At 34.2% G+C, this 14,117-nt stretch overlaps 2 protein-coding genes across 2 annotated transcripts in view; one reads left to right on the forward strand and one right to left on the reverse strand.

Moving 5' to 3' along the window:
- The window catches only part of Usp12-46 (Ubiquitin-specific protease 12/46), a 64,525-nt gene extending 63,687 nt beyond the window's left edge, over nt 1-838 (reverse strand). Inside the window, exon 1 of the mRNA XM_068388029.1 lies at nt 810-838. Coding sequence (XP_068244130.1) covers nt 810-812 — 3 coding nt within the window. The 5' untranslated portion in view covers nt 813-838. The remainder of the gene's footprint in view (nt 1-809) is intronic.
- Nucleotides 839-869: 31 nt separating this feature from the next.
- Nucleotides 870-14,117, forward strand: part of LOC137654426 (glycerophosphocholine cholinephosphodiesterase ENPP6-like) — a 43,273-nt gene continuing 30,025 nt past the window's right edge. The window contains exons 1-2 of the mRNA XM_068388027.1: nt 870-927; nt 12,579-12,736. Of these exons, the coding sequence (XP_068244128.1) occupies nt 12,591-12,736 (146 nt within the window). The 5' untranslated portion in view covers nt 870-927; nt 12,579-12,590. The remainder of the gene's footprint in view (nt 928-12,578; nt 12,737-14,117) is intronic.

The following is a 14,117-nucleotide window of genomic DNA, read 5'->3' on the forward strand; positions in this document are numbered from 1 at the left end:
AGAAGAGAAAACAACTCGTTAATGTAACTATTTAAACTATTCAGAAGAGAAAACAACCTGTCAGAACATAAATAATCTATCAGAACAGCCAAAATGATATCCTCAAATAAGAAGAGAAAACAACTCGTTAACGCAACTATTTGAACTATTCAAAAGAGAAAACAACCTGTCAGAACAAATTAAATAATTTTGAGCAAGTAAAGAAAAGCACTCCCGAAATTGTGCAAGTAAAGGAAAGCACTCCCATATTTGAGCAAGTAAAGATAAGCACTCCCTGGGCCATGCAGGGGTGCTTATCTTTACTTGATCCGTTTTTACTGGTTTTAAAATATTTTATTTTAATCATTCATTACTTCTTTAGTAGTTTGTTTATTTCCTTATTTCCTTTCCTCACTGGGCTACTTATAATTGGAGCCCTTGGGCTTACAGTAGCTTGCTTTTCCAACTAGGTTTGTAGCTTAGCTAATAATAATAATAATAATAATAATAATAATAATAATAACTACACAAGACTCTCTCTATATAGTTTTTATATGAAAAAAAATCTTTTATTGTTTTTACTGTTTTTAAAATATTTCATTTCAATCATTCATTAATTTTCTTTTTTCCTTTCCTCACTGGGCTATTTTTTCTATTTGATCCCTTTGGCTTACAGTATCTTGCTTTTCCAACTAGGTTTGTAGCTTAGCTAATAATAATAATAATAATAATAATAACTACTTCTGATAAAAAAAATTTGTCCTGTGAGGAATCACCCTAAACACGCTAACTAGCGTACTATCCTACTAATAAGGTTGTTATAAACTCACCATATGGCAATATATCCTTTAAACAAGAAGAGGTATTAACAACATGTAGTATGGGCGTTACCAACGTCCTAGCAGGTAGTTTTCATTGAACGGTGTCTCCTTCAGGATGGATTAAAATGTAGAAATTGAAGTTTCCGGCTTACGTTATGTTATAATGTTAGTAAGGTCGACTTAAGTTGGTAAGAACTGGCAAGATTTTAGGTTAACTTTATCTGTTTTATATTTGTTGTTTCTCTATCGGGTCCCATATTCGGAAAATGTGTCAAAATAGTTCATCTTGTTTTCACAATCACAATATGTATGAGATTTTTAAAAATGGCCAAATCCATATTTAACGACGATAATGTCTCACTGAAGTCTAGTAAACAGCCACAATACCATCAATGATAAGTAGCAATTTATTATACCACAAAAATAGAAAACTTCTCACGTATAAACAGCAATCCACATGTGTACTATTTCGGACTGTCTATATTAATAATTAAAATTTTTATCCACGATCAATATTTGACGGATACGGAGTTTTGATCGGCCCCGTGTTGATTTCCAGCGTTCACTCGAAAACAATTTGGATTTCCTAAGCCGTCTCATTTTCTTTTCTATGTCCTTCATATCAAATAACATAAGATTGAAACTAAAGGAATCCAGGATGTTGAACTCCTTCGTTTCTCATCACCAGATCACGAAAGTTCAAAGAATACTGGACGCTGTTTTCCCTGACCGAAGAACTTCCACTGAACACTGAACAACTACTTTACTGAGCGCTAATATTCGAACGCCTTGCATATTGGTTATTTGCCAAGCCCACTAGTTCCCGAATAATATGGATTCCTCTTAAATTTAAGTAATACCTTAAAGTAAAATTCTGAACAATATTAATGAAAGTTATGTATAAAACCTTAACATGATGAAGAGAAAACAATGGGAAGATATAAAATTATTTACTTTTACTTTTTTTTTTTTACTTTTAAGGGTTTATTTCTCTCCCTCCATCAGACACTAAGAGTCTGTTCAGGTGGGCCTTGATGTGTGAAAATAATTTCTTTCCAGTTTATATTTTGCTCTGTATCTTTTTAGTTATTCGCTAGCATTTGTATTCAGGCTTAATAGTTTTCAGATCACTATTATAACACTTTTCAGACCACACTTTACCAATGGGCTATACTTCATGATCGCGAAAGTGGACGATTGAAATAGGACAAAATTTCTTACAATTTTGAATTATAACAATGGTGATAACTTTCACTCTCAGGATTTAGTATATATATTAAAATCTATAAAATCGAATTTATATTATTGAGCCGTATCTAGAAGAGTAATATAAAATGTAGCGTTGAAAAATATTTAACGTCAGATGTAGTTGAATATCTTACCTTTTTTGGCTATAGTTTCAGATTTTTTTTTTCTATAAGTAATTTGTTGATGTTTTTTGTTTCTTAAGAAATGTACTACAATGCTATTTGGGTGAACTCTACACTTGACAAATATTGCTATATCAACTACTACCTTCATCTTGTTACTTCAATTTCTGTGTGAAGTTGAAACATTAGCATAAGTAGCAATCTATTTGTCACTATTCTCTATAAAATAATTTTGGAAAGAGAAAATTATTTGACGAAATGTAATTACGTTGTTAATACTATAATTTATTTGGGATTAATATTGCCTAATATCTTTATTTCATATTTCATACATTAATTGTCCAATTTCTAAGATGTTTTAAGGGAAAGTCAAATACATAGATTATTACTATTATTATTATTATTATTATTATTATTATTACTTGCTGAGCTACAACCCTAGTTGGAAAAGCATCATGCTATAAGCCCAGGGGCTCCAACAGGGAAAAATATCCCTGTGAGGAAAGGAAATAAAGAAATAAATGAACGAAGCTTATAAAAGTATGTAGGTATTTGTGGACGAAAAAAGTGTGTTGCAATCATCCACAACTTTAAAAATAGAACCACACCAATAAATATAATTGGTTAATATACTTCCTTGTATTCGAATGAGAGAGAGAGAGAGAGAGAGAGAGAGAGAGAGAGAGAGGCTAATATACTTCTTTGAACTAGAGAGAGAGAGAGGCTAATATACTTCTTTGAACTAGAGAGAGAGAGAGAGAGAGAGAGAGAGAGAGCTAATATACTTCCTTGAACTCGAGAGAGAGAGAGAGAGAGAGAGAGAGAGAGCTAATATACTTCCTTGAACTCGAGAGAGAGAGAGAGAGAGAGAGAGAGGCTAATATACTTCTTTGAACTCGAGAGAGAGAGAGAGAGAGAGAGAGAGAGCTAATATACTTCTTTGAACTCGAGAGAGAGAGAGAGAGAGAGAGAGAGAGGGGTTAATATACTTCATTGAACTCGAATGAGAGAGAGAGAGAGAGAGACGTCCTTGAACTCGAGAGAGAGAGAGAGAGAGAGAGAGAGACGTCCTTGAACTCGAGAGAGAGAGAGAGAGAGAGAGAGAGAGACGTCCTTGAACTCGAGAGAGAGAGAGAGAGAGAGAGAGAGAGAGAGTACGTCCTTGAACTCGAGAGAGAGAGAGAGAGAGAGAGAGAGAGAGCTAATATACTTCCTTGAACTCGAGAGAGAGAGAGAGAGAGAGAGAGAGAGAGAGGCTAATATACTTCCTTGAACTCGAGAGAGAGAGAGAGAGAGAGAGAGAGAGAGGTTAATATACTTCATTGAACTCGAATGAGAGAGAGAGAGAGAGAGAGAGAGAGAGAGACGTCCTTGAACTCGAGAGAGAGAGAGAGAGAGAGAGAGAGAGAGAGGGGGGGGGGGGTAATATACTTCCTTGAACTCGAATGAGAGAGAGAGAGAGAGAGAGAGAGAGAGAGGTTAATATACTTCCTTGAACTCGAATGAGAGAGAGAGAGAGAGAGAGAGAGAGAGGCTAATATACTTCCTTGAACTAGAGAGAGAGAGAGAGAGAGAGAGAGAGAGGTTAACATACTTCGAAAGAGAGAGAGAGAGAGAGAGAGAGAGAGAGAGATTTAATCCCATCTCTTCCTTCGAATTAATCAACATAATTTTTTTTTACCTGCTGTATATTACATGTCATTCGCGTGATTGGCCATGACCTTGAGTATACTGCCGAAGGGATACATCGAAATAGATGGCGATACAGTCATGCCCATTTTCAAAGGAGGTATTTGTAACTTACTTTTAAGGGCTGCTTTTCTGGTCCTATCACGCAGGGGAACCATGTGACTACGGGTCCACAGCAGGACCTACAAGATCAGTTTATCGTATACGTTCTTCTTCTTCTTGTTATTATTATTATTATTATTATTATTATTATTATTATTATTATTATTATTATTATTATTATTATTATTATTATTATTATTAGCTAAGCTACAACCCTACTTGTAAAGTCTTCTTCTTCTTCTTCTTATTATTATTATTATTATTATTATTATTATTATTTCTAGCTAAGCTATAACCTCTATTTCGAAAAGCAAGATGGTATAAGCCCAAGGGCCCCAACAGGTCAAAAATAGCCCAGTGAGGAAAGGAAAAAAGTCAATAAATGAACGATTTGAAAAATAATGAACAATTATAATAAAATATTTCAATAACAGTAACATTATCAAAACAGATATTTCATAAGTAGACTACAAAAAGACTTATGTCAGCTTGTCCAATATGAAAACATTAGCTGTAAGTTTGAACTTTTGAAGTTCCACTGATTCAACTACCCGATTAGGAAGATCATTCCACAACTTGGTCACAGCTGGAATAAAACTTCTAGAATACTGTGTAGGTAAATTGCGTATCACTTAGCATAATGGGTGTTTATTGTCAAATACACTTAATCGAAACACTTATTGTCAAATACACATTATCGAAACACTCTTATTGTCAAATACACATTATCGAAACACACTTATTGTCAAATACACTTAATCGAAACACTTATTGTCAAATACACTTAATCGAAACACTCTTATTGTCAAATACACATCGAAACACTCTTATTGTCAAATACACTTAATCGAAACACACTTACTGTCAAATACACATTATCGAAACACACTTATTGTCAAATACACTTAATCGAAACACCCTTATTGTCAAATACACTTAATCGAAACACTCTTATTGTCAAATACACTTAATCGAAACGCTCTTATTGTCAAATACACATAATCGAAACACTCTTATTGTCAAATACACATAATCGAAACACTTATTGTCAAATACACTTAATCGAAACACTCTTATTGTCAAATACACATAATCAAAACACTCTTATTGTCAAATACACATAATCAAAACACTCTTATTGTCAAATACACTTATCGAAACACTTAGAGAAGCTTCAGTTTCTTCTTGAAAGCCTTAATATCTTCAGTCGTTCGTATATCTAGTGGGAGCTTGTTGTATAGTCTTAAGGCCGCATATTTGAAAGTTCAAGAATCTATTCTATGTTATAAGAATTGCATTAAAGATATAAGCGGTGCTCTGCATAGACTTATGCGTAGTTGAAGAATTTTGCTCTACTTACAAGAAATTACTTCTTGTTACTTGTTTTGGGTTTAAATCCAACCCTCCACTGAAGTCGAGTGAACTACTTCTCGGGCGGGTCCATATTAATCATCTAACGAAACATTTTCATTATAACTTATACAATTCTTTGATTGTAGCATCTTCCAAATCATATGATCTTGTGAAAAGTAATGTCTGGTTTCTTCTTAAATTCAATTGCTCCCTTTAGGTCCTTCATTTCAGTTGGCAGTTTATTATAATGTTTAGGCGCACAGTTGCTAAAAGCCCTTATACCAAATTTACTATTTGTTCTTGGTTCAGATAGCCTATGTTTGTCACTCATGTGTCTTATGTTAACATTTGTTTCTAGTTCTAGTTTGTTCAGGCATTCTTTTAGATATTTTGGTTCATTTTGGTTCAGTATCTTAAACGTTATTGACGTATTGATTAAAAAAAAGGCAATGACATGGAAGTTAATCAAGAAAATTATGACGTATATTACAAATGAAAGGGATCTTTTGATGAACCGGAGAAGGTCTGATATTTAGGGCATCAGAAAATAGACTCAAGTGCAAACACGGTCTAGGTATGAAATGGCTCAACCGAGCGTGCATACGTGATTTTTTCTTATACCGGATATGTCCAATTATGAGTTCTAATCCGGCACTTATCAGAATATTTTCTATTGCATCTCATGATCTTCTTAATCAGGTAGTTGAATTGCTCTCCCACTGTCTTGGGTTAGAGTTCTCTTGCTTGAGGGTACACTTGGGCACACTGTTCTATCTCATTTATCTTCCTCTTGTTTTGTTAAAGTTTTTATAGTTTGTATAGGAAATATTTATTTTAGTGTTGTTACTGTCCATAAAATATTTTATATTTTCCTTGTTTCCTTTCCTCACTAGGTTATTTGCCCTGTTGGGGCCCTGGGCTTATAGCATCCTGCTTTTCCAACTAGGGTTATAGCTTAGCAAGTAATACTACTACTACTACTACTACTACTACTACTACTACTACTACTACTAATAATAATAATAATAATAACTTCTAAAGTTCATACTTCCAGTGGGTGTTTTTATGTTGACCAGGCGAACAAAGTCTCTTTTTTATAGTTTATTTATGAAAGATCTAATTTAATGTTGTTACTGTTCTTAAAATAATTTAATTGTTGATTTACTTCTCACATAGTTTATTTATTTCCTTTCCTCAGTAGGCCATTTTTCCTCTATTGGGCTTATAGCATCCTGCTTTTCCAACTAGGGTTGTAGCTTAGCTAATAAGAATGGTACTACTACTACTACTACTACTACTACTACTACTACTACTACTAATAATAATAATAATAATAATAATAATAATTTTGGCCCAAGCTTCAAATCTCACCCCGGCCCTTCACATCGAATTATGAAGTCATTTCGTCATACTCTCCTTACTTACTTTTACGGGTTTATTTCTCGCCCTCCGTCAGACACTAAAAGTCTGTTCAGGCGGGCTTTGGTGTGTGAAAAAATAATTTCTTTCCAGTTAATATTTTGCTCTGTATCTTATCAGTTATTTCGCTAGCATTTGTATTCAGGCTTAATAGTTTTCAGGTCACTATTGTAACACTTTCTAAAAAGATAAGTCTTCAGGTTTTCCTTGAAAGCTGCCACATTATTGCTATTCTTGACATCGAGTGGAAGGTCGTTTTCATCAATCAGTCAGAGAACATCATATGCTTTAGTTCAGCAAGACTGCTCGCATTGTTTCTTGACAAGAGTCAAGGTTGAATCGCATTTTTAAAGTTCATCCCCTTCCGGCTAGAGTTCTCTTGCTTGAGGGTACACTCAGTCAGACTATTCTGTTTCTTTATTTCCTTTCCTCACTGGGCTGTTTTCCATGTTGGAACCCTTGGGCTTATAGCATCCTACTTATTATTAATATTATTATTATTATTAAGCTACAATTCTAGTTGGAAAAGAAGGATGCTACAAGCCCAGGGGCCCCAACAGGGAAAATACCCCAGTGAGGAAAAGAAACAAGGCAAAATAAAATATTCTAAGGACTGCAACAACATCAGAATAAATATTTTCCTATATAAACTATAAAAGTTTAACACAACAAGAGGAAGAGAAATATGAAAGAATAGTATGTCCGAGTGTACCCTCAAGCCAGATAACTCTACACCAAGACAGTAGAATATCATGGTAAAGAGGCCATGGCACCACCTAAGACTAGAGAACAATGGTTTGAATTTGGAGTGTTCAAGTAGGATTATAGCTTAGCTAGTAAAGATGATAATGATAATAAAATCTGACCAGTTTCTGTTTGTACTCGACCTGTGGTTGGAAATGAATTTATGAAGAAACTAAAGACATTACTTTTCACAAGATCATATGATTTGGAAGATGCTACAATCAAAGAATTGTATAAGTTATAATGAAAATGTTTCGTTAGATGATTGATATGGACCCGCCCGAGAAGTAGTTCACTCGACTTCAGTGGAGGGTTGGATTTAAACCCTAAACAAGTAAACAAGATATAGATTCAGTCTAGTTAGTGAGATAACGAAAATAGTAATTAAATCTAGATTAAGAGTTAATGTTCTTCAAGTATAGTAAGGACTGGGTACCTCTAGGACTACTCAGCTTCAGTAATTCTTCACTTAACTTGGATCATTTCCCTCTAAATTTACTTTATTGCAGCATTAAGCAAACAAACTCACAAATTAACGAAATAGAAGTGGAGGGTGGGTGGGGGAGAAGTAGCAGCTTGTGGTTGGATGCTCTCGTCATTAAGCTAAATAGCGTTATACAAGCTCAAACAGCGACTGGGTGTCGAGTTGAATTACCGGCGAAATTTAATTTGAAAACATTATAACACACCCTTATTCACAAGATTACACAGACACAGAGAAATTAGTTCACCAAACTTTCAACTGGGGTCCATAAGGCACTAGAGGAGTTTGAAGACCTAGGCCTACATGGCTGGGGACTATGAGGCTTGAAGTAGATGATGAATGGAGAAGTATTGATTTAAAAGCTCAAGATATAGACGACTGGTGAAATCTAACCTAGGCCCTTTGAGTCAGTAGACGTAGGAGGAGATGATAATAATGATGATGGTATATAACGTACAATATCTATTAAAGATCACGGATGAGTGGCAGTGTCAAGGGATAGTCACAATACACTAGCTAGCAGGACAAAGCCCTAGAGACTGACCACATATATGTGATCAGTGCCCAAGCCCCCTAATCATTCAAGCTATGGCCTGGGACGTCCAACAGGTATATTTATAGGAGAAATAATATATAGGTAATTCGTTATCTTTAAATGCATTACTTTGAAAATACAATAAACAAATTGCTTCAAGCAGTGTGCAACGTGCAATTTTCAGTAAATCCGTTTTCCTTTTTCTTCCTTCACACGCTTCAAAAACAAATATATATATATATATATATATATATATATATATATATACATACATATATATATGTATATATATATGTATATATATGTATATATATATATATATATATATATATATATATATATATATATATATATATATACATATATATATATATATATATATATATATATATATATATATATATATATATATATAGCATTTCACACTGCTGCATATTGCTCGTTTATTGTCAAATCCATATTATCGAAGCACCTAGGAAACAAGAAAGTCTTCAGTTAATCTTTGAAGAAAGTTTTATATATATATATATATATATATATATATATATATATATATATATATATATATATATATATATGATAACCTTCAAAGATTAACTGAAGACTTTCTTGTTTGCTAGGTGGTTCGATAATGTGGATTTGACAATAAACGAGCAATATGCAGTATGAAATGCTGAACGCCTTGAAAGACATACGATAAAATGACTGTGGAGGTCCTGTAGAGAGTAGGGTTCCCCTACAGTATATACAGTAGGACCAGGGAAGCATCCCTTAAAGTTAAAAGTACATCAGCGTTAATTACTATTTCAGGCTTCTGGTCCTATTCCGTTTTTTCGTAAGATTCATTTATAGCATCACTTGTATAGATATATTCTTGGCATCATCTCTGAACCGACTTGGCAGCTAAACATATACATAGGCACATGTTTTGGTGGTGTTTTTTTATCATATAGCGCACGTGTAGGTTATTATTATTATTATTATTATTATTATTATTATTATTATTATTATTATTATTATTATTATTATTAATTGCTAAACTACAACCCTAGTTGGAAAAGCAGAATGCTATAAGCCCAGGGGCTCCAACAAGGAAAATAGCCCAGTGAGGAAAGGAAAGAGGGAAAAATAAATATTTTAAGAATATTAAAATAAAATTTCCTATATATACTATAAAAACTTTAACAAAACAAGAGGAAGATAAATTAGATAGAATAATATGCCCGAGTATACCCTCAGGCAAGAGAACTCTAACCCAAGATAGTGGAAGACCATGGTACAGAGTGGAAGACCATGGTACAGAGGCTATGCCACTACCCAAGACTAGTGAACGATGGTTTGATTTTGGAGTCAGGGGCTTGGTAAGGACCCCAGGGGCTTGATAAGGACCCCAGGGGCTTGGTAAGGACCCCAGGGGCTTGGTAAGGACCCCAGGGGCTTAGTAAGGACCCCAGGGGCTTGATAAGGACCCCAGGGGCTTAGTAAGGACCCCAGGGGCTTGATAAGGACCCAGGGGCTTGGTAAGGACCCCAGGGGCTTGGTAAGGACCCCAGGGGCTTGGTAAAGGACCCCAGGGGGTTGATAAGGACCCCAGGGGCTTAGTAAGGACCCCAGGGGCTTGGTAAAGGACCCCAGGGGCTTAGTAAGGACCCCAGGGGTTTAGTAAGGACCCCAGGGGCTTGATAAGGACCCCAGGGGATTGGTAAGGACCCCAGGGGCTTAGTAAGGACCCCAGGGGTTTATTATGGGTATGTAACTACTATGTCCGGATTTGTGAATATGTATGCACGTAAAGAGAGGAGTGAGCGAGAGAGATAAATGCCTTAATCATAGTCATCTAGCTTATCAGCGCAACAAATCGCCCACCCGCTCCAAGTACGTTGGTACTGCGCGAGTCAGAAGTCACAGAGAGCGCAAGTGACTTGAGTTGCGACAATCAACGGTTTGCCAAAAACCGCCTGCCGACTAGCAACAGGTGTCTCCAACATGTGCATGCGACTAATCGAAAATATTAGCTACAGCATAGTATACATACCCGGAGATTTGAGATATCTTGGCATTGAGCATGAAGGTCTCGCGGCACGAGAACTATTTTTATTTCCGACTTCCAATTTGACAGTTGCTAGCTTGTCCCTGCCGAGTGCGGCTGTCGACAGAACAGTCATTCTCCCACAGCGAGTTGTTGAGACTGGTTGGGAAGTAACCTAGAGCTGGTTAAATAGTTTCCTTTTTTTCGTTCGTTCAAGATAAATTCCGTTTATTTTCGACTCGAGTTTAGTGATAACCTGTTGCACGTGGTTCTAATCTAAAGTGTAAGAATTTAATCGTTTTTGTTTTGTGTTTTCAGTGTGAATTTGTGCTGTCAATGGTGTTATAGATACAAAGATTTTTATTTTTATTTTGTGCTGTTAAGGGCATTATAGAAATAAAGCCTTTTTTTTTACTTAGTGCTGTCAGTGGTGGTGTAAATATGAAGGTTTTTATTTTTCATTTTTTTATTCTTTTTTACTGTGCTGTCAGTGGTGCTGTAAATATAAAGATCTTTTTTAGACTTTGTGCTCTCAATGGCGTTGTAAATATATATATATTTTTTTTATGGATTTTGCTGTCAGTGGCCATTGTAGATATAAAGAATTTTTTTGGACTTGGTGCTGTCAGTGGTGTTGTAAATCGAAATATTTTTTTTTTTTAACTGTGATATCAGTGGTGTAGATATAAAGATTTTTTGGAACTTTGTGCTCTCAGTGGTGTAGATATAAAGATTTTTTGGACTTTGTGCTGCCAGTGGTATTGTAGATATAAAGATTATTTTTTTGGACTGGGTGCTGTCAGTGGTGTAGATATAAAGATTTTTTGGACTGTGCTGTCAGTGGTGTAGATATAAAGATTTTTTGGACTGGGTGCTGTCAGTGGTGTAGATATAAAGATTTTTTTGGACTTAGTGCCGTCAGTGCTGTAGATATAAAGATTTTTTCTTCGTGCTGTCAGTGGCGTTGTAGATATACAGATTTTTTGGACTTTTTGCTGTCAGTGACGTAGATATAAAGTTTTTTTGGACCTTTTGCTGTCAGTGACGTAGATATAAAGATTTTTTTTTGGACTGGGTGCTATCAGTGGTGTAGATACAAATATTATTTTTTTAGGGGGGGGGGGGTGAATTTGTGCTTTTAAGCTATTGTGTTATGTAAATCAAGTCACAACACATTACAATTGTACTGTGTTAAGGTTTCAAGTTCTTCAAAAGAACTTAAACTCATTTGGAACTAAGGGAAGTAAATTACGTCTATATTACTCGAAATAGATTGGTGTTTTAAGTTATCAAAAGTTGAGCAAATACTGTATGTATTATATCATAGTCAAGAGAGTAATATTTTTCGTGATGTTTCCCCGATAAATTTGAATTAATCCTCAGAGAGAGAGAGAGAGAGAGAGAGAGAGAGAGAGAGAGAGAGTTCTCATATCAAACTACAAATATAAGCACATATATACAGCATATATATATATATATATATATATATATATATATATATTTATTTATATATATATAGATATATATATATTTATATATATATATTTATATTTATATATACTATATATATTTATATATATACTGTATATATATATATATATATATATATATATATATATATATATATATATATATATACATTTATATATATATGTATATATATATATATATATATATATAAATGTATTTATATATATATATATATATATATATATATATACATATGTGTGTGTGTGAGAGTGCATATTCCTGATCTACATACATATGTATTTGCTCCCCTTTTAACTAATGTCACGTGCTTTTATGATTAATGCAATAAATACACAGATTCCTTCTTTCATTATATTTCTAAATTGTCTGTACTTAATCTATGTTTATGTAAACACGAGAATATATACACAATTATATATACAGTATTAATATATATATATATATATATATATATATATATATATATATATATATATATATATATATATATTACATGTTATATTATATTACATAAGGCCAAAAGTAACACCTGTGACATAAATCTGTTGTTGGCAAATTTCAGAGATGACTTACAATGGGCCCTACCTCGTTAGCAGCGTGGGGTGTTGTCCTGGTGGTGATCTCAGCCTCTGTCCTTCAGGTCTGTCACTCGGTGCCCCAAGGTGAATCAGATTTGGAGGAGGAGGACAAACCCAGGCTTCTATATATACTACTCGATGGGTAGGTAAATCTTCTGTATTTAGTATCAGTAGTACTGTCATTTAAAGGCTTTAAAGGCCGGTCAAGAATGGCAGAGGCAAGGGACAGTGACATTGCTTTATCTAGGAGAACAATGCGTTAGAGACTGACCATATTATTATTATTACTTGCTAAGCTACAACCCCACGTGGAAAAGCCGGATGTTGTAGTCTAGTGAGGATAGAAAACAAGTAAAAATAAGATATTTTAAGAACAGTAACAATATTAAAATAAATATTTCCTATATAAACTATAAACACTTTAACAAAACAAACAAGAGAACTCTAACTCAAGACAGTGGAATACCATGGTACAGAGGCTATGGTACTACTCAAGATTAGAGAACTATGGTTTGATTTTGGAGTGTCCTTCTCCTAGAAGAGCTGTTTACCATAGCTAAATAGTCTCCTTTACCCTTACATATGATCAGCGTCCAAGCCCCCTCTCCATTCAGGCTAGGACCAAGGAGGGCCAGGCAATGGCTGCTGATGACACAGCAGATAGACCTATAGGTTCCCCCAACCCCCCTCCTTAACTCACTATGATGGTGTGGTTGCAGCGACCAAAGAAACTAACGAGTTTGAGCGGAACTCCAACCCCAGTCTGGCGATTGCCAGTCAGGGACGTTACCACATTGGCCACCACAACCCTAATGTAAATGTATTTATGTATTCATTTAAAGTTCAAACTTGCGGTTTATGTATTTTTAAACAGGCTGATTATTATTATTATTATTATTATTATTATTATTATTAACCAAGCTACAACCCTAGTTGGAAAAGCAAGACGCTATAAGCCCAAGGGCTCCAACAGGGAAAAATAGCCCAGTGAGGAAAGGAAACATAGAAATAAATAAACAATATAAGAAGTAATGAAATAAAATGAAATATTTTAAAAAACATTAACAACATTAAAACAGATAATTCATATATAACTATAAAAAGACGTATGTCAGCCTGTTCAACATAAAAACATTTGCTGCAACTTTGAACTTTTGAAGTTCTACTGATTTTACTGATCTCTCTCTCTCTTTCTCTCTCTCTCTCTCTCTCTCTCTCTCTCTCTCTCTCTCTCTATATATATATATATATATATATATATATTTATATATATTATATATATAATATATATATATATATATATATATATATATATATATATTATATATATATATATATATATATATATATATATATATATATATTATATACACTAGCAGAGATACCCTTCATTGCCCGCGTGTAGGATTAAAAATAAATGTCAGTATATTTTACATAAGAATACACTTTTAGATTTTATGTAGATTCTCTAATCTCCTTTTCTATAGGGAACACACGCGCACGCACACACACACACACACACA

Source organism: Palaemon carinicauda, chromosome 15 (genome assembly GCF_036898095.1).
Source record: "Palaemon carinicauda isolate YSFRI2023 chromosome 15, ASM3689809v2, whole genome shotgun sequence".
In the NCBI taxonomy this organism is placed as follows: Eukaryota; Metazoa; Arthropoda; class Malacostraca; order Decapoda; family Palaemonidae; genus Palaemon; species Palaemon carinicauda.